Genomic DNA, 19,684 nt, shown 5'->3' with positions numbered 1-19,684 from the left:
TTCACGCCTGCTGTGGAGGAGCTGCCTGCTTTGAGAATCTCACAGACACAAACCCATCAGCTTTGCTCTGTGTTCCAGGGAACTGTCCCCATGTCTCCTGTAAGTTATCTCATGGCACGGTCCCCGAGCGGGCCTCTACTGCCCGCGGCAACAGGAAGTTCAACTGTGTTGCAATGTGGAGAGTGTTTTGACCCGTTTCTTAACGGGCTTGACTTTGTTATAGTCTTTGGTTTGGCTTACACCCAGGCATTGATTAAGAGAGACAAAGGCAGTGTCTTTGATCCCATATTTGACCCATGTTCTTCCAACGCACGGCTGCTGGCGTCCACAGAGGCGGCTGGGCTGGGCCTGTACCTTCCTCACACCTGCTGCCCTCACACCTGTGCAAACAGCTTGCTCTGGGAAAGCAAGAACCGGGAATTCCCTGGAATCCAGGTGGGCTTTCCAAAGTTAAAGTTGCTCCAGGCCCAATTGATTTCATTGTAAACCTGGCCAAGTGCTTTCCATCCTGAGTCACTTTGAAGACCCTCAATGAAGTTCTTTCAACAAACAGTGAATTCTATAGAAGGAGAATATTTTATTTTTTAGTTTTTGTAGTAGGTTCTGTTTATTAAAGAACACAATTTAGTTTTAGTAGTTTATTTTTTCATGCACCCTCTCCCTAGAATTCAATTGGTGTTAAGATGGGAAGGGAAATGCGCACACATAGTGTGTGTGACCCTTTTCTGTGAAAGGTCACTCCCACTGTTAGTTAGGCCCTGCCACAGCACCCAGCATTGTGCTCCAATTCCAAACGCTTGAATGCTAGACTTTTTCTTAAGACAAAAACAGAGGTGTTCTTTCTCCAAGGAGAGGATGGTAATTACAGTCTCACCTAAGTCCTCAGCATTTCCTCACTTAGTGTTTCAGGAAGTATGAATAGACCACCGCAGAAACCTGGAAATCAATGGGATTTGGGCAATTCCCTCTTCCATCTCAGGCAGGCGCTGTCTCCGGGTGGCTCTGCTCCCAGTCAGGGCACCTGGGCTGGGCTGCTGCTCTCCGGGACCCTCCCTGTTCCTGTTCTCTGGAGGTGTAGAGCAGTGCTACTCTGGGCAGGCAGGGCCTTGGGGACTGGTCTGCGGAGGAGCCCCCCTGCTGCTGGAGTGCCCACAGAGCCTCCTGCCCTGGGGTGAGCGTCCCAAGATGCAGTACCCTAGGCCATCGCCTCCGAGCACCTGCCGGTCACACTACCTGTCCCCAGGGAAGCCGTCCCGGCCAGAAGGCAGTGATCTGTCCCCTGGCTACCAGCTGCTTCTGGTTGGAATAGCGTGAGTCATTTTAGCAGATGGTGGTATCTCAGAAAAGTTAGCGCCTGATGCTTGAAGCTGGACTCTCTGGAAACTAGGTCTCCCCTGTGGAGGTGAAGGTCCAGCCTGGCCCAGTGTCTCCCCAGTTGCTGGTCCAAGCCTCTACCCCAAGCCCAGGAAATGGCCACTGAAGAGATGTCTCCCGAGCTCCATAAGGGGCATGCTTATGTGCCGTTAGCCACAACACATGTGCTGCCCTTCTCGCGTGCCATAGCTCCCCAGTGGGTATCTTGTTTGTCCGTGGCTCCGATTCCTGTGTTAGCATTTGGTAATCTCCCAGAGTGACCCTGGATGCTCAGCCTCTAGCAGGAGTCCCACTAGCTTTCCAAGGAGGGGAACTTCGTGAACTGGAGAATTTGCTTTTCCTCTTACTGACAGGGAGCAAGACCAAGGGACCCCGGTGTTTGCTAAATCCTGATTCTGTGTTCCTTTCAGTGTAGATGAGGAGTGTGCGTGGTCACTTTTACCAGAGCTCTCTGCCTCCACTGATAGGGCAGATGGAGCCAAAGTGCCAAAAACCCTGCTTGCACACATGATGCTCCGGAGGCCCACACACCACCTGGTCACCAGGTGACCACAGCTCTGTGCTCTATTCTGTCTTTGAACACTGCTTAAGGTTTTCCTTTGAGCATTGCTAACATTCCACAGGCCAGAGACGATACCTGGTGGCCGCTGATGTTGTGTGGTCCAGGCTCGGGACAGTTCCATTTGTCGTCTACGGACACCTACCGTGTGGTCCACGAGGCGTCTTTGCGTCTGTTATGTTGTCTGGCATGAAGTAGGACCAGATGGGTGGGAAGGTGAGGGTTGGGTAGGACGTCCAAGGAGAACAGGCAGAGGCCAGCAGGGGCTGCAGCCAAGTCTTCCCTGGGTCCCCCGAGGACCCGGGTGGGAGGCGGCCCCCTCGGTCCCCTTTCTCAGCGTGTTGCCCTTCATGCAGCAGGGGAGGGGAGAGCATGCGGGTCCCAAGTCATAGCCACAGAAACACCGGCTCCCTGAGGGGCACCAGGTCTCATCATCTCAGCGTTCCAAAGGGGAACACTCACGAATTCTGGGAATGCAGGTGAAGCTGTGCAGGCCAGTTGAAGGAGGAAGGATGACCTTCCAATTCCAAACAGTGCAGGTCCCCAACACATGGGACTTCCAGAAGAATGAGCAGTGCGGTGGGTTCTGAAGGAAGCTGAAAAGTGGGTGTGCCAGTCGGAAGAAAGCCCTGCTACTCAGACTAGAGCAAAACACGGGGAGTCCCCTTGCAAAGCCAAAGCAGGTGCACAGGCCGTTTTGGATCAGATGTCAACTGTGGGCTCAGGGAATTAGAGTAGGGCTGTTGAGACAGATGGTGGCTTCGACATTTAAAGAGGTTCCTGGGATATTTCTGTGGGTGGTGGTCACTGAGCGGTGGTACCCCTTGGCATTTCATTCCTTGACCTTCTGTGGCCCGAGGTGACCTTCTGTTTTCTGCTGCCTGACAGAGCAGAGCAGTTATATCTGCTTTTTTTTTCTCCCCAAAGTTTTTGAGAGTCGATCAAGATAAAGACAGAGACTGCAGCCTGGACTGTGCGGGCTCTGCTCAGAAACCCCTCTGTGCGTCGGATGGACGGACCTTCTTATCCCGCTGCGAGTTCCAGCGTGCCAAATGCAAAGACCCTCAGCTGGAAATTGCTTACCGGGGAAACTGCAAAGGTAAGCCCCTGATGGTCTGGGGAAACTGCAAAGGTAAGCCCCTGATGGTCCGCGTATAGGCCGTGGAGCTGTCTTTGGAACATGCGCCTGTGTTGCTCATTCTCACAGCTGCTAAAAGTTTATATTGAAAGACTAAAGAATTTTTTGTTTATAGTTTTTTTGAGCATGTGAAGGGTGAAGAGTGATTCTGTGAATTTCAAAGTAGAGTCATTTGAAAATCACTTAATGCTTTTCTTCTTAAAGTGTTCTGTGCTGTCATGAAACAAATCTATCCAAGTGTTTTATAGACTTCCCTGATGTCCTTCACCCAAGTTCATTGTTGGGTATTTCACTCTTCCTGGGTGCTCTCAGGTGGGTGCTCAATAGCACCTGTGTGGTTCCTCTCAGGTGTTAGTGCTGATTTTACTCCTGTGACATTCACTTTTCTTGACCTGGGACCTCATCTAGAGCTAACACCCCTGCCTAGAGCAGCACGTTGAAATGCTGCCCACGTTAATGAAGGGTTTGATGCAGGGAAAGATATTGGTGTTTCAAACACAAACAGAATCGCTGCACAAAGAGATCTGCCTCCTTTTTCTTTTTCTCTGGGAAACAAGACCACACAGGCTGGAGCAGCCTCTGGGTGGTGTTCGGGTCGCTTGGGGATTAGCCCCCGCAGTCCTCCTAGCTGAATAAAGCTCAGCCAGGGGCACCATGTTGGGCGTAGTTGACCAGGTTTGGAAAGCACCCGCTCCTCCTTTCATAAAGCAGCACACCAGGCCGATGGATCGGTGCTGCTGTTCCAGACTAAGGCAGAATGTTGCCACCTTCTTTATCCCTGAGAGCCCTCCCTATGGTCCAGACTCAGAGTAGTGGCTCCCAACAGAGGGTGGCCAGCAAGCCCTCTGGAGCCTGACCTCGGCACAGTGGCGACCTTCACTCTATGCGTTGGTGTGTCCTGTCTGCAGACACTCGATCTGGAGCCTGGACTTCCTCTTAGCATGTGCATGTGGCTCTGCCCATGACTGATGGTCACACATTATCAAGGACATTTTCTGTTGTCATGGTTTGTTCAAAGTTATTCTTTGGGACATGTGGCATTTAAAGGCTACAGAAAGGCTTGATCCATGTAGCTAGGCAGGTAGACCTTCCAGAAGAGTCCTGGGAAGGTCCTTCTACTCGTGAGGGTGTATGAGAGAATGATACTCCCGAGACCACAGTCCATGGTAGGTGCTTTTCCTGAAATGTTAGCAGACTCGTGTTTTGTCCTCTTGTGCTAAGAGAGCTGTGACAATCCAAGCAGAAGCCAATCTGAGGGTCCTATCACCAGGAGCAACAGGTGGGGCTGGGAGAGAAGGTGGAGCCAGGTTGTGGCAGACGTGGGTGGATGCAAATCCTGGCTGAGTACCCACACCGCCTTGCCCCTATGCACCTACACTACACCTTCAGCCAGGTGTTCCCAGGCTGCAGATGGACTAGTACCATCAAGGTCAGCCTGAGTGTGCTAAATCAGGATGTGCTTCTGAAGGGAAGAGACCAGCCACTTTCAAATGGGAACTGTAATCTGGATTCACTCATTAACCTCAATATGCTCTTGGGTTTGCAAAGAAAAAAACGTAAAAAAGAAAGAATTTTATTTATACTTTTAATCAGCATGCTGCAGGGGAAGGTAGGAGAGGCCCAGGACTGGCCATACCTGAGCACCTGGGGACTGGCCACACCTGAGCACCTGGGGACTGGCCACACCTGAGCACCTGGGGAGTGACCACACCTGAGCACCTAGGGACTGACCATACCTGAGCACCTTGGGACTGGCCATACCTGAGCACCTGGGGACTGGCCATTCCTGAGCACCTGGGGACTGACCACACCTGAGAACCTGGGGACTGACCACACCTGAGCACCTGAGGACTGACCACACCTGAGCACCTGGGGAGTGACCACACCTGAGCACCTGGGGAGTGACCACACCTGAGCACCTGGGGAGTGGCCACACCTGAGCACCTGGGGACTGGCCACACCTGAGCACCTGGGGACTGGCCACTCCTGAGCACCTGGGGACTGGCCATACCTGAGCACCTGGGGACTGGCCATACCTGAGCACCTGGGGACTGACCACACCTGAGCACCTGGGGACTGACCACACCTGAGCACCTGGGGACTGGCCACTCCTGAGCACCTGGGGACTGACCACACCTGAGCACCTGGGGACTGGTCACACCTGAGCACCTGGGGAGTGACCACACCTGAGCACCTGGGGACTGACCATACCTGAGCACCTGGGGACTGACCATACCTGAGTACCTGGGGACTGGCCATTCCTGAGCACCTGGGGACTGACCACACCTGAGCACCTGGGGACTGGCCATTCTGAGCACCTGGGGACTGGCCACACCTGAGCACCTGGGGACTGGTCACACCTGAGCACCTGGGGAGTGACCACACCTGAGCACCTGGGGCTGCTGGAGGTGGCCAGCCCCTCAGTCCATGGGAGGACTCCAGAGGTCAGTGTGCCCCAGGGAGCCAGGCACCAGAGTCCACACCTCTCTGAAGCAGGTGACTCTTGCTGAGAACCACCTCCTAGTCTGAGGTAGCTCTAAAGGGTTGGACAGAGCTGGGGGCTGAAGGCAGAGGTCGGCTGGCTTTGCAAACCACCTCTGTACAGAGAAACAGTTCCCGGGCAGGGCATGTTCTTCAGACTGCAGCCCAGATAGACAAAAGCTGCCCCCCGGAGAACGTGTTGAAGGGAAAGAACTATCATTTTTACTGTACAAAGCAAATACTGTTCTCAAATTAAAATTTTAGCAGGGAAAATAGTTTTAAAATGTTGAAATACAGTTAGGAAATACTTTCTTTAGAAAATATCTATAAAAATAAAGATGAACATAATACAAACTAAAGCATTGAAATCATTCTATCCAATTACATATGGCTATCTACAACAAAATAATTGGAAATTTGACTTTAGAAGTTGCAGTCCATGCTCTGACTTCCTTGGTGGTGGTGGGGGAAGTGGGTCATACCATATAAGATAAATGACTTTTGGCAAACGACAAGTCATTTTTTCTCCCTAAGCATCGATTCTGACCCACAGAAATGAGCAGAACATACTTATTAAGTGTCATTTACCTGAAGCTCCAGATTCCCTATCAGTATCCTGTCCTCGCGACATTTTTCTTGGTGGGCATTGAGATTTCAGCATTCTGTTTTCCATCTCTTTGGTGGCATCGCGGATGAAGAGCCACGCATGTGTCTCCTGCACACTGAGGAGGGTGCTCTGCGGGCAGCTCAGCTCTCTGGGTCTAACATCATGTTGTTGGCTCAACCTGGGCTCCTTCAGCAGGTTCTGAGAAGGCACTTGGTAGGAACAAACCCACCATCTCATCTTCTGCCTAAGGACCAGCCCCTGCAGAGACGCAGCGTCCCTCTCCAGCAGGAAACCCCAGGAGTCTTTTTCTCTCCCTCTGTTTGGCCTCTGTGGTCCCTGGGGAGAGGGCCCTCTAAGGATCAGACTTTTACGCAACATCTTAGGGGCTGGGAGCTAACAGGCCTCCTCCGAGTAGCTCACAGTGGTCTTCAGTGGTACTTTCTGTTGGGTCCCAGACGTTCACACCACCCAACCTGTCCCCAGACCGTCTCTGGAGGTGGGGTGCTGGGCCCAAGGTGGCAGGACACCATGCACGCCTCAGGGACAGGCACAGGGCCTGTGTGGGTGTACTGAGGGCTGCTTTGCTATTTAATGCCCAGTGGCACCTGTGTTTCTGGGGCTGTCAACAGTGGAACTCCAGAACCTTGACCCACCTGGCTTTCCACAGCTAATGGGTGCAGAAAAACTGCTTATTTCTCCATTGACAAAGAATGAGTCTGCCTGTTTATTTAGGAAGAGAATGTTCATTTAAGGAGTGTTTTTCAAACTGCAGGACACATGCCCACCAATAATGGGCTTCACTCCACCTTCTGCTTCTCCAACCACAGAACCCTTCCCTCTGAGAGATCTCACACCCTTACTAGGAGAACTGTGGTCCTGCATGATTGTCCTTGGGTTCAGTGCTCTCCCTCAGGAGCAATGTGGCCCTGGGAGTGGAAGTCAGCAGAGCGAGGTGCGTCCATCCCCTCGTGTTTGAGTCCTGAGTGTCCAACCTGTGATGAAGACTCAGGTGTGATTCTGTGCCCTGGCTGCCCTCCCTCCACCCTGTGCTGCACAAGGTGGCAATTTAAGGGTGCATGTGAAGACCAGAGACCGCCTTTAGAGACGCTCCTGGAAGCCGTGGCTCGTGAGAACGGGTGCTGAGGGCGTGGTGGGGCCTGGCCACCTGTCACAGGGGCTGGGTGTGTTCCCCTTTGCCACGTTCCTGGAAAGAACCCCGGGCAGACGTCCTGCTGAAGGGCTGTGGGGGCTGTCAGGGCAGCGGGTGCTGCCCGAGTCTGAGGGCCTCTGACAGAGGCCAGAACCTTCCTCAAGAGGAAGGGTGGACTCTAGCTCCCCAGGGCCTGGTTTCCTGGATGGTGCCTCTGGCCCTTGGTCTGCAATACCCTGAAGGGTGGAGTCACTCTTTCTGTTGGGGGATTTTCGATGTGGGTGTCCCTCGCAGCCTGGTGTTGGCTTCTGGCACCTGTCCCCGGCCTGCCTTCCTGAAGAGCTGCCTCTGTTGCCATTTTCATTCACTTCATGGAAGAAATTCAATGCTACAAACTTGTGACCCAAAATGGTGATGGAAATGGACAAGCAAATCAGAGGTACCCCGCAGCAGGCTCATCAGCAAAAGGGATGTGATGAGGACAGCGCCCAGGCGGCTGCAGATCCCCAGACCTGCTTCCTAGGGGCGGCAGCCTCCTGGCAGCCAGGCAGGACTTGCTCAAAGAGAGGGCCAGCTGCGCATCACATCCCGAATGACCGCCGGCTCCATGCTGGGGCTGCCCTGGACAGGGCTTGGTGTCAGGGGGGTCCCTGGCGGGGCCTCCGTCTCAGGGAGCAGGACCTTAGTATCGGGGGATTCCTTCCCACAGGCTGCTCTGCACTGCCCAGCCTTTCCCACATGCTCTTGGAGGCCAGCACTGATGGACCTGCACTGCCCGGCTGTGGGAGGGTGACCTGAGCCCTGGGTCTCGAGGCCAGGCAGGGTCTTGGCTCCATCCTCTCAGAGCTTAGACGCTGCACATTGTACAAGACCCAGTTGAGCCTCCCTCCCTGGAGGTGGAGCAGGGGGCAGCTTTCTGTGTCCCCCGGCCTCCCTTGAGGCAGTAGGAGTAGCTGCCCTGCCTTTGACGGAGCTACTGCTGGTGCCCCCAGAAAGCCCGAAGCTGCTGCTGATGTCGGTATTTTGAGGGCACTTTCACACTTTTGGTGGGTGACAGTTCTGCGGACTTGTCTCTTTCAGATGTCCTAGTTTGGAAGCAACAATTAAAATACTTGAGTCCCCATTTGTTGTGATGGGTTAGTGTTTTCTAACCAGCGACCTTGACTAGAGTTGCAGTGGGTTACAGGATGAATTTTTCTCACATTTTCATAGAAATTTATGGAACGTGTTTCTTCAGAACTCAGCAAACACATTAATATTTTTCTTTTGATCTGAGACCAGTGGAACTTTCTTCTTAATGAAATTTCTGGCATTGAATTAAAAAGGCAAAAAAGAAAAAAAAACAAAAAACAGGGTGGGGGGCGTGTGCCAGGAGGCCTCGGGACTGTTCTGAGATTTCTGGAAACTGCCTGGCAACAGATGCCCACAGAGTGGCTTCCTGGGGGCGTCCCAGGCGCGAGCTCAGGGAATGGGGCGTGAGGAGGGCCTCCAGGGCCTTCCTGCTGCTCACCACTGTCCTCGCTGCCGCCTCCCACCTCAGCCTGGGCCCCTGAGCACCCAGTGCCCGCAGCACTCCCAGGGTGTGCGGCACTGGTGCTGGGGGAGGCCGGGCACAGGCCCCTCCCCGTCGGGGAAGGAGTGGGCGTTGTCCAGTCACCCTTAAGATAAGGTTGTGAGCTCCTGCCTTTTGCCTGTGTGGATGCCAGAGTGACACCTGCGAGTCTGCACTGTCACGTGCTCATTGTCGTCACAGGGAGAGGTATCGATGGGCCCAGAGCCAGGCGGTCTTCCTCGAGGACCCAGCGTCAGGCCCACTGCACTGCCTCCCTGAGCCGGGCAGGGTGTGTGGGTCTGACCTGTCTCTGCCTCCGAAACCAGGAGCCAGATCCTGCAAATTCTCAGGATCCCTCCTGTCTGAAGACTCTGTTGTCCTGCAGGTGTCTCCACCAAGCCTCAAGCCAGAGATCAGAGGGACAGGTCAGGAGCTAAAGTAGGGCACGCTGTGTCACCAAGGGCACTGCAATGTCTCCTGAGGGCTGTGCGCCAGGCATGGCCCTAGAGCTGTCTCCAGAGAAACTGGCATGTGGTGTGTGCATGTGAGCAGCATTCATGTGAGTGTGCATGTGAGTGTGCGAGTGTGCCTGTGTGAGTGCTGGTGTGAATGAGTGTATGTAAGTGTGAGTGTATTCGAGTATGAGTGAATGTGTGTATGTGAGTGTGCACATGTGAATGTGAGTACGTGAATGCTGTGTGAATGAGTGTGAGTGTGCTTTGTGTGAGTGTGCATGTGTGTGTGTGCCTTTGTGTGAATGTGTGTCTATGTGTAAATGTGTGTGTGTACTGGTGTGAGTGTAACCCTATGTGTGAGTGTGAGCACGTGTGCACATGTACTGGTATGGCTGTGTCTGAGTGTGTATGTAAGTGTGAGAACAAAAGTGAGTGTGAGCTTGTTTGGGTGGCTGACATGTTGGGAGTGAGTGGGTGCGGTGTGTGGGTGTACAGGGGCCCTGGTGCCGGGAGAGTGGCTGGGAATCGTGCTGTGTAGCCCTGGGAGAGCAGCAGCAGGGCTCCTGCCTCGGGCGATGGTGGCAGGAAGCACAGGGTCCTTCCTCCGGGCCCTCCTCTGCTCTCTTCGGGGGCTGTGGCCTCAGGGCAGCACGACCTCTGCTCTTATGGCCAGTGGTGACAGCTGCTCTTCCCGTGGGCCTCCACACTTCCCGTGGGGCCTTGTGGCGCTCACACACTGACCTGTTCTAGGGTGTCGAGAGCGTTGTCATCCTCGTGAGGACACGTGGCAGCCACAGCTCCTTGCAGAAACAGCACCTGTCTGAAACCTCACGCATGGGGAAGCGGCTTGCCGTTGGCTCCAACTTTTCCTCTGCCGTCGGGCACCCCCAGTTAGGCTCTGGGGGGGTTGTTGTATTTTGTTCTGCCTCTGTGAATGTAAATGAGGATTGAGCCCCTGCCCCGGCTCTGGGGTCCCGTGTTCTTTGTGGTCACGGGGCTGTACAGGGGCTGGCCGCTGTTGGGAGACACTGCCTGGTGCACTTGCTGGCCCTGGCGGAGGCCCTGCCTGGCACCCTGCTGACTGCTCTCACAGTCTGGTCTTCAAGACCACACACAGGTACGACGCAACGACTCTGGAACTCGGCGTTTGCCTTCTCATGGTGCAGTGAAGAGAGGCCTCTGCTCCGAAGCGGTCCTGTCTGTGGCCACCACAGGGGAGTGCAGGGTGCATTACCAGCTGCCCTCGCTCGTTCCACCCATGTGCGTGCCAGCCCAGTCTGGGCCACGGAAAACAGGACTGTTCTTGACCCCAGGAGTCCCTGTGGCCACCCCCTAGCTGTGAGCACGCAGTGGTCTACCGTCAAGCTTGTCCATGCCCAGAGGAGCCTTGCTTCCCTGTCACGTGATGAACAACAAAACTTTCACCTGTTCACCGAAGGTTCTGCCTGCTCCGAGGCCAGGGGCACTGCCGTGGTGCTGCCCTGCATCTCAGAGGGCCAGGGGAGGAGAGGGAGGGAGACCCGGCCTGAGCCTGCGGCGGTGGCCAGGAGCCCGAGGCAGCTCCCAGGCCTGGGGCTGTCTCGAGGCCTGTCTAGCCTTGGCCAGCTTCCTTGGCCATCCTTGACTAATCCTTTTAATTGCTGCTCTCCAAAGTCCTTCTGCAGGGAACATTCGGCACAGCCATCTCTTCCGATTACTGCTTAATCTTGTTTTGAGTGATTTTAGCAAAGAAGGAAATTATTTGCTTCCTGCTTGAAAGAAAGCCATCATCAGAATGAGTACCACGAAGCACCACTCATTTCCCCCCAGTGGACGGCACGCTGTGCTTTCCACGGCCAATGTGCGCTCACTGGGAACTGTCCTGCCACCTCCTTGCCATTCACTCCCCTCTGCAACTGAGGGAAAAGCAGCCACCAGCAGAATCAACTGCTTGTAAAACCCATTGGTGTTAAAAAAAAGTCCACCAATAGGCTGCTACAATCCTGTCGGTGACGTCTGCTGAGCAGTGAGGGACTCTCGGCTTATGAAGTCCTAGCTGTTTCTGAAAATGGCAAAATGTTTCTAAAAACATGTGGCCAACTTTGAATCACAGAGTTTTTGTTTGGTCTACTTGAAGCAGAATGGACAGTGGCACCCGCGAGTCTGCTGCTAGGCATGCGCCCCAAGACTTGAAGGCAGGAATTAAATAAAGAGAAACGTGTCTGGATGTTCGTTGCAGCACCATCCACAGCAGCCAAACGGTGGACACACCTGTGTCCATAGACTGATGATCAACAAAGCATGGCATGTCCATGCAAGGAGATATTTCTGAGTTCTGAAAAGCAGTGAACATCTGGTCCCGATGTAGCGTGGACAAATGTTGAAAATGTTGTGATATGTGAAGGAACAGATGCAAAGTCCACATATTGTATGATCCAGAATTGAGTCCACAGAGAGAGTGTATTAGCTGCTCTGGGCTTGGGCAGGGCTGGAGGGACTGCCTCAGGTGCACACTTTACTTTCAGGGTGACACGGGTGTTCTGGTGCTAGGCAACATGCTTGCTGCAGTGATATTCTGTTTGCACTACACAGAGAATGTGCCAAGTGCCACCGACATGTACCCCTTAAATGGCCAAGGTGGCAAATTTATGTCACATGTAGTTAGTTGGACCATGAAAAAAATAATTTTGCATGTATTTTGAGGATTTAATAATCAAATAGTTAGAAATAGTGTCCAGAGTAAAATCTCAATAAGGCCACATAGGTATCTGCCTGACCTATAATTTAATCACAAGAAGTACAAAGAGTAAAAACCTAATGACATGAATGTACGGCCTGTGAGTGAGCACCAGGGGGATGTCCACCTTCAGTTCCACTCTCCGCAGAGTGACTGCAAAACTGGCAGCTTGGACAGGAGGGGTGGGGTGTGTCTTGGTATCTTTGGTTTGAGGAGTACAGGATGCACACAGCAGTTCCAAGTGACATTTAGGAGCAAGAGGGAGCCATGACTTTTCCATAGCTGGGCCCCTTGTGGTTGGGCATGTCTGTAGGCAGGTCTGCATGGCTGCTGCTCATGCTCACCAGGAGTGAGGACTGTGCCCGAGCAGACCTCCAGGATGAGGGTGGACTGACGGGTGGCCTGAGCGGCGTGGGGAGCTTGCTTTCCGACACTTCACAAGGTGACTGCAGACTTACTTGGAGGCACTATAACGCAGACCCTGTGATTTCATGCTGCTATTGTCACTGTCTGCGGTGACTGATGGTTCACAGTATTCTAGAGGCAATCTTAGAATTTAATATCTAATAATATCCAGGGCTACAGGTGTGAGAACTATCTAACCAGTGGCAAATATGAAAACTAGAGGCCTCAAGTTGTGCGGAAAAGTGACATTTTCTTGACGTACTCCAAGAGAGTTCAAATATTTGGAAATGGGCCCCCTGCTAGAGACCTGTGAGCCAGAGCCCAGGTTGCTTTTCCTCTTAGACAGCCACAGGCTCACTGAACAAGGAGGCAAGCCCAGCACTGCTGTGAGTTTTCCTCAGCCAACAGACTGCATTAGGACCTCGTGTTGCAGAGATGACCACCAGGTCAGAACGCAGGACAGATGGGAAGCAGAGGCCAGGTGGAGCGGAGGTCTTTGGACGGGCAGACTGTAGCTCTGGGTGCAGCCCCAGTGGTACAGAGAGCCCAAGATAAGAGATGCAGAGACCTGGTAGAACTCAGAGCTGCCATAGACCTGCAGGACCCCCACTGGTGTGCCGGTGGCACTGTGTCCTTGCCAGTGTCTATTCACCAGTGTCAAGGGGAGGGGCCTGTGAAGGTGGGGAGTGGAGACTGCATGAAAAGGCATTGTTCAGACACCTGGCTGCTTTTGTCTCAGCCCCAAACAGTTGCAAACAGGGGGAAGACATTCCTCCCAGGGCTGAACTCCAAAGGAGCTGTGTTCAGCTGTGGGCACAGGAAGCCAGGCGCGTGCTTGCTGTGGTAGTGGTCCTGGGTGTGGAGCCTGGTGCTGAACAGCATGCCGTTGTCCTCACAGTTTCCTGCCAGTTCCTTGGGCCCCCTCACCTCCCAGGGTGCGGAGAGGTCAGCGTGGCTGCTTGGAGGCCAGGCCTTCCATCTGCCTGCTGGCATCTAACTCCTCGCCAGGGTCGTGGTCCCTGGGATGGAACCATTCTGAGGGCAAGCTGTGGGGAGAAGTAGCTGGTCTGGAGTGTGTGCATCTTGCTGCTGACCTGCCCATCTTCACAGTCTCCGCAGTTCTCTACAGGGGAGTAGCACCTGCTGCTGCCCTGGGAGCCTGGAGGTTACCTGAGTCCCTCCTGTCCCTGGGGATTCCAGCCCCAGCAGCACCAGCAGCACCATGCCTTCCGCTGTCAAGTGCACTAGCACACTGCTGCGTTTGGGGCAGAGCCTGACCCTTTCCTGCTGGGTTTTTAGGATTCCTGTGTGAAGATGCAAGAGACAGAAACTTCCTGTGCACCTGGGACCCTGGGGACCTGGGAAGAATGGGCTGTGGCTCTTCTGCAAGGTGCTTTCAGCTTGGGCAGGCCCAGTACTCCACCTGCGTCAAAGTCCCTGTTCCCAGGAGGTGTTCAGCCTCCACTACTGCTCAAGGGCCCAGGTGGGTCTTCTTGGGCCTGAGGAGAACCTGACTGTGACTGGGGCCATCTTGCTGCCCACAGATGTGCTCAGGAAGCTGACTGAGCCTTAGTGTCCCTCTCATCCAGTGTGGAGAATGACCCTCTTCTCACTGCGTGGCCTTTGTCGGGCGGCAGGACTGTGAGGCGGGAGCATCCCTCTCACCGGGAAGCCCCTGCCAACCCCAGCTCCCTGCCGGTCTGCCTTCCTGCCGGTGCTAACCCTGTCTGTCCTTCCCTGCAGACGTCTCCAGGTGTGTGGCCGAAAGGAAGTACACCCAGGAGCAAGCCCGGAAGGAGTTCCAGCAGGTGTTCATCCCCGAGTGCAACGATGACGGCACCTACAGTCAGGTGACCACCCTGCTGGGGACGTGCCCCCCGGGCGGTGAGGGCGGAGGGCGCCAGGAGGGCGGGCAGCTGGCGCAGGAAGCTGCAGGGGTGCCCCGGGAGGCCTCCCAGTCGCACCGCGTAAGTTTCTCCCCAAGGAGCCCTGTGTGCGCAGAGGGGGGCTGAACATGTCTGCCCCATCGGGCAGTGTCCAGCTCTGCTGCCCACGTCCACCCGTCGTTGCCTGAGAACCTGGCGTGGGCAGAGCCTCGGGCCAGCCTCTTAGACCATGGGAACGGCCGGGTTGTTCCGGTTGGGTTTCAGGTGACAGGGCGCATGCGCGGGGAAGAGCAGGGAGCATGCGCAGCGCCAGAGCCAGGGAGCTCCAAGACAGCCCAGCTGGCGACCTGTGGCTAGAAGCTGACCAAGCCAGGATGACTTATGGTCATGTCCTTAGCCAAGGGACGGTTGAGAGGCTAGGTCACCTTCAGGTGACAGCGAGGGATCCCTGTGTCTCACACAGTCGTTTGACCACTGAGAGATGGGTATGGAGAGTGAGGGTGCTTCTGCTGGTCTGAGCAGGGCCTGGAGGCCAAGGAGGCTCCCTGGAGGAGCACCCTCCTGCAGCGCCCCACAGCCGACAGTCTCCCGACTGCCCAGGCCTCAGTTTCCCCATTGCAGGGTGAGGGTTGTGCTGCGTCTGGACAGTAAAGGGCAGTTAGGTCCTTCACAACAAAGGTGCCCAGCACCCTCGTCCCTCTAAGGTCTGCAAACCCTGCCGCCCACCAAGGAGTCACCTTAAGTGGCACTGGCTATCCCAGGCCTCTGAAGTGACTCCACAACGTGGAGCTGGCCTGAAGCTGCAAGCTCTGCTCCTGTGCCAAGGATTGCTCACCACCTGTCCTTTGTCTGCAGGTCCAGTGCCACAGCTACACGGGGTACTGTTGGTGCGTCACGCCCAATGGAAGGCCTATCAGCGGCACCGCTGTTGCCCACAAGACGCCCAGGTGCCCGGGTAGGTCTTATCCAACCTCCAGCTCTGTGGAAATCAGTTGCTTCTTCTCCTGGCTGTCTTCTTTACGCTTGCTCGTAATTCAAGAGGAAAGCCAGTTTGGTGGAACCCTGAGTGACAGTGAGAAGGGCTCAGGCTACTCGACAGCATGTTGGAGGGAAGAAAAGCGGAGGTGCTGTACACACACTCAGGGCGGAGGAGAGCGCTCCCAGGAAGGTCTCCCTGGCCTGAGCCATGGGAGGGACCGTGACTGGGAAATCTCAATAACCGGAGACTTTAGTCACCAGTGGAAATGACCCAGTGCTTACTTTGGCCAAGAAGGTGAAAACTTCTGGTCTTGTATACATAGATTTTCAGAGAGAAAGTGGCTCATTCTTCATCGGTGAATTTCCAGAGGGTTTATTTGTGTTATTTTATTACTCATAAAAGGGCTTGAAAGAAAATTGGCAGGATAATAATCTGTGAAATGCTTTCTTTTCCATTAATATTTTACCAAAAAGGTTATAAATGATTCAGATCATTTTTACTTGAAAATGGTCTATAGCCCAAGTTTGGTTAATTTGCTGGGGAAATCTATAAGTTTCCATGAAAAGAAATCTCATATCTAGCTTTCAAAATTCTTACATTCTACATATGAAAATAGGTAGAACTATCATCATATGATCAAATAAAGTATCAAACATTTCCCCCAATTTTTCATGTGAAACATTGAAACCGTTGCACTTAGAGTTCACTTTTAGACTTCTTTTCTAGTTAAGGACAGGCACTGTCTAGCTGGGAGTTCTGTTCATGCTCAGGGACTTAGGAAGAGTCCCAGCCCCCAGAGTGCAGGCTGGAGCTCACGGTGGCATGGCCTCATGGGAACGACGCAGCTGCATATCCAGTAGCGTGAACCTCAGGACCTCACGTGGCAGGTCTCTCGTGGCAGGTCCCATGTGACAGATCCTGTGTGGCTTGTGATGTGGAATTGAATCACGGGTATTTCCCAAAGCTGCTTTGTTACCAAAGGCCTCAAAAGAGCTGGACAAAGTTTGAGTGAGCTCACATTGATACCTAGTCGTCCTTTCATGGACTCCTGGAGGAAGCCAGGGGAGGAACAGAAGAGGCTGTGCTGGGGCAGCCTCTGTGAGCCTTTCCGGCTCCGCACCTCCCCCTGCGTCAGCTTTCTGGGTGGAGCCTTCCCTCCTGGAGGGGAAGCAGAGGAGTGTCTGTTGCTGGGGTGGCAGGGAGGTTGTCTGAAAAATCAAGTAGTGCATGGAAGAACTTTCCCAGAAAACCATGTGCAAAGTCGGCTGAACGGTGTACAATGTGCAGCACTGCCGTCCCACAGCCTGCTGGCTCTCATTTCCCAGCCAGCTGTCACTAGCACTCGGCTGCAGCAAGTTCTCCGTCTTTCACTGATCCCATTGATGTTTTGGTCTGAGAAGTGGATTGGGAAAGAGAGTGTTCTGTGCTTTTGCTCTAAAGGCCTGGTATTTTCTGTGTGGAAATGCTACCCGTAGGAAGCAAAGAAGGTAAAAGTGCGATCCACAGGGCACTCTCCTGGAACTCACGCTCCTGCAAGGCAGTCGCACCTTTTCAGGTGCCTGGTGTGGCTCTGTGGCTGCTGCCCCTGTGAGGTGGCCACCTCACTCCTGGTTGGGATGAGTAACCTGTTCCCCGACTCCAGAGAGCAGCGGAAAATCCCTCTGTCCCCCAAGAACTCCAGGCTTTCATTCTGCCAACTTGGTGGGAGGGCAGGAGCAGCACCAGCTCCTTTGGGAGCTTCACAGAGTTTGGGGGACTCTCCCCCTCTCTTTTATCAAAGATTTGAAGTCTTACTGCAGGGGACAGGGACAAAGCCTACCACAAAAGGACTTTTTCTCCAAGGGAGGATTCCTACAGCTAACCTATTTTCTACTATCGGGAAATCGCTTCAGGTTTTTGATCTCATCTCTGTTCTGTAACCCTGCAACCTGGCCAAGAGCTTATTCCTGGCCCGAGAACAAAGTGCTTTACAATATTAAAGCTGAATCGACATGCAGGAATTTTTAATATCACAGTATCCAAAGACTCTCCATATAGAGCTTCGTCTGGGTTATGTCTTTGAAGTGGTCTGCGGGCTCTCGTTATGGGAGAGGGATAGAACAGCATAGCTGGTGCCCACCATGGGTGCCACCCCACCCCGTTCTCTCACCAAGGGCCAGGCACAGGTGCTGGCTGGAGGTCTTGTCCAGCCTGCCACAGCTGCGTGGGATGTGAGTGGTCCCTTCTCACAGCTGAGGAAAGAAAGCCATTATTTGTCCCTAACAAGATTCATAACATCAAACTTTGTAACTTGGTTTGAGTATTGAAGCACTTGCCCTGCCCACTCCCCCGGGGCCGAGGAGGTCCGTGGTCTTACCCACTGCCCACCTCCCACCTCCGCTCAGGCAGAGCCTGATTGCTAGTCCCACCATGTCTGCTTTGGTGTGAGGGAGACCAAGCTGTTGATGACGGAGGATCTCGGCTTGGACTGAGTAATTTCAATACGTCGTTGAGGCTGACTCTGATCCCTACATTTCCCTACTTTGCCCAAGGTACTGGCCACTGTCAATGCACGGAAGGCCACGTCTGCAGCAGAGTTCCCAGTGATGGCTGAGCAGTCCTGTTAACGAGCAGCTGGTTGGGGTCCTGTTTCTCACGAATGTGTCTCTGGCACTAAGCGGAGGACCCCACCTAGCCAAGGACATTGAAGAAACATCCAGAACAATTAATCCACAAATGTTGAAGTCAGCAAGAAGCTGCAGTTGGTTTCTGACCTCTCTCAAGTATACCTTTATAAAAATTACTAAAATGGAAAATTGTAACTACTTTGATTAAAACCTTGCTTTTTAAAAAAATCATCTCCTCAGCCAGGCGCAGTGGCCACAGCTGTAATCCCAGAAGCTGAGAAGGCTGAGGCAGGAGGATTGAGGGGCCCTAAGCAACTTAGGAAGACCCTGTCTCAAAGTAAAAAATAAATGATAATATTAATAATAATTTTTAAAAGGACTGGGGAAGTGGTTCAGTGGCTAAGTACCCCTGGCTCAATCCCTGGTACCAAAACCATCAAACAACCAAACAAACAATGAAACAGAAAAACAAAACAAAATCATCCTTCAAAATGGCCTTTTCTCTAACACTTCTCTTCCTTAAAATGCTAGTTATTAAAATTTTAATATATATTAATAAAGAAAAGCACGAACAAATAACTCCAACAAGAAGTAGAAAATGCACTGAAAACTCAGCCCTTTGCAGCCTGTGCATCTGGATTTTGCCTGTGGTCTGCAGTCCCGTGAGGTGCTTCTGTAGCAAAGTGGCATCCCTCGCACTCCTCTCACGTGTTCTCAGAGGTCCCCCACGAGGTGGCTGTGATCGGGAGCAGCCACGGAGGGTCAGCCCACTCTGCAGTGGAAGTTGTGGGTGGTTTTGAAGGTCACTGTGGCCTTCTGGGAGAGAGGCTGGACACAGGACTGGCAGCCTACATGCACCTCCCAGCCCAGGAACAGAACCCCGTGTGGCCTGAAGGCCATCTCTTGGTGGCTGTGACTCCTCTGCATACCAGAAAATTGTAGCCCTTACCTATAAAGTGCCAAGGCATTGTGAATTTGTTAAATGAGGAAATAGCTGCTCACCTAAATTATTGATCACCATTTGGTGACCAAAAATAATTTCATTTTTTATTTTTCTCTTTTAGGTTCTGTAAATGAAAAGTTACCTCCACGGGAAGGCGCAGGAAAAACAGGTAACTATCTTAACATCAATTTTCATGATGATATTTCGTATCTAATCCAGTTGGTGCCTTGAAGTGACTTCTCAAGTTGAGACTTAAACATGTATTAGTAATGGTAATGGAGCTGAAATAGTGGTCAGTTCTTTATTTGTTCAACAGGCATGTGGTCAGTCTTGGGGTTGCAGTCACCCTGTGGCTATGGTGCACATCCCTGGCCAGCCCTGGGGTCCACCTCGGGGCTCCTGCCCTGACTGTATCAGAACTGCTGCACTGTGTCCCTGGGAGGACTCTAGGGAGGGGCCAGTTGAGGCTTGGGCTCCGGCTCCAGTCACTGTGGTCTCACCCCTCCTGCGCAGGGCCATTAAGCTCCTCCCTTAAGAACCACTCCTTGGCCAGGGTCAGCTTCCAGGGGCTGCAGGTGCCTCTGTGGCTACCAGGGTGGTGGTCCTTATCCCAGGCGCCCTTTCTGGTTCCATCTTCTCCAGGTTAAATGAAATCAGACTTTGGGGCAAAGAGCTTAGACTTTCTTTCCCTGATCTGGGATATCATGATGAACTGTAGCAAAGAAGAGTAACGTAAAGACAAACGGACCCTCTTTTATTCAACCCCATTCCTGAAACATACATTGAAACTCTGACAGGCTCCGTCCCTCCCTGGAGGAACATTTGTCAGGTGT

General features: G+C 53.2%; 1 protein-coding gene across 1 annotated transcript in view; it reads left to right on the top strand.

Moving 5' to 3' along the window:
- The first annotated feature begins 2,137 nt into the window (after positions 1–2,137).
- Smoc2 (SPARC related modular calcium binding 2) overlaps positions 2,138–19,684 on the top strand; it is a 91,811-nt gene continuing 74,264 nt past the window's right edge. Inside the window, exons 1-5 of the mRNA XM_077109624.1 lie at positions 2,138–2,149; positions 2,861–3,032; positions 14,181–14,287; positions 15,179–15,278; positions 18,973–19,020. Coding sequence (XP_076965739.1) covers positions 2,138–2,149; positions 2,861–3,032; positions 14,181–14,287; positions 15,179–15,278; positions 18,973–19,020 — 439 coding nt within the window. The remainder of the gene's footprint in view (positions 2,150–2,860; positions 3,033–14,180; positions 14,288–15,178; positions 15,279–18,972; positions 19,021–19,684) is intronic.

This window comes from Callospermophilus lateralis, chromosome 6 (assembly GCF_048772815.1).
Source record: "Callospermophilus lateralis isolate mCalLat2 chromosome 6, mCalLat2.hap1, whole genome shotgun sequence".
Taxonomy (NCBI): domain Eukaryota; kingdom Metazoa; phylum Chordata; class Mammalia; order Rodentia; family Sciuridae; genus Callospermophilus; species Callospermophilus lateralis.
This window is presented reverse-complemented; position numbering and strand designations above follow the sequence as displayed.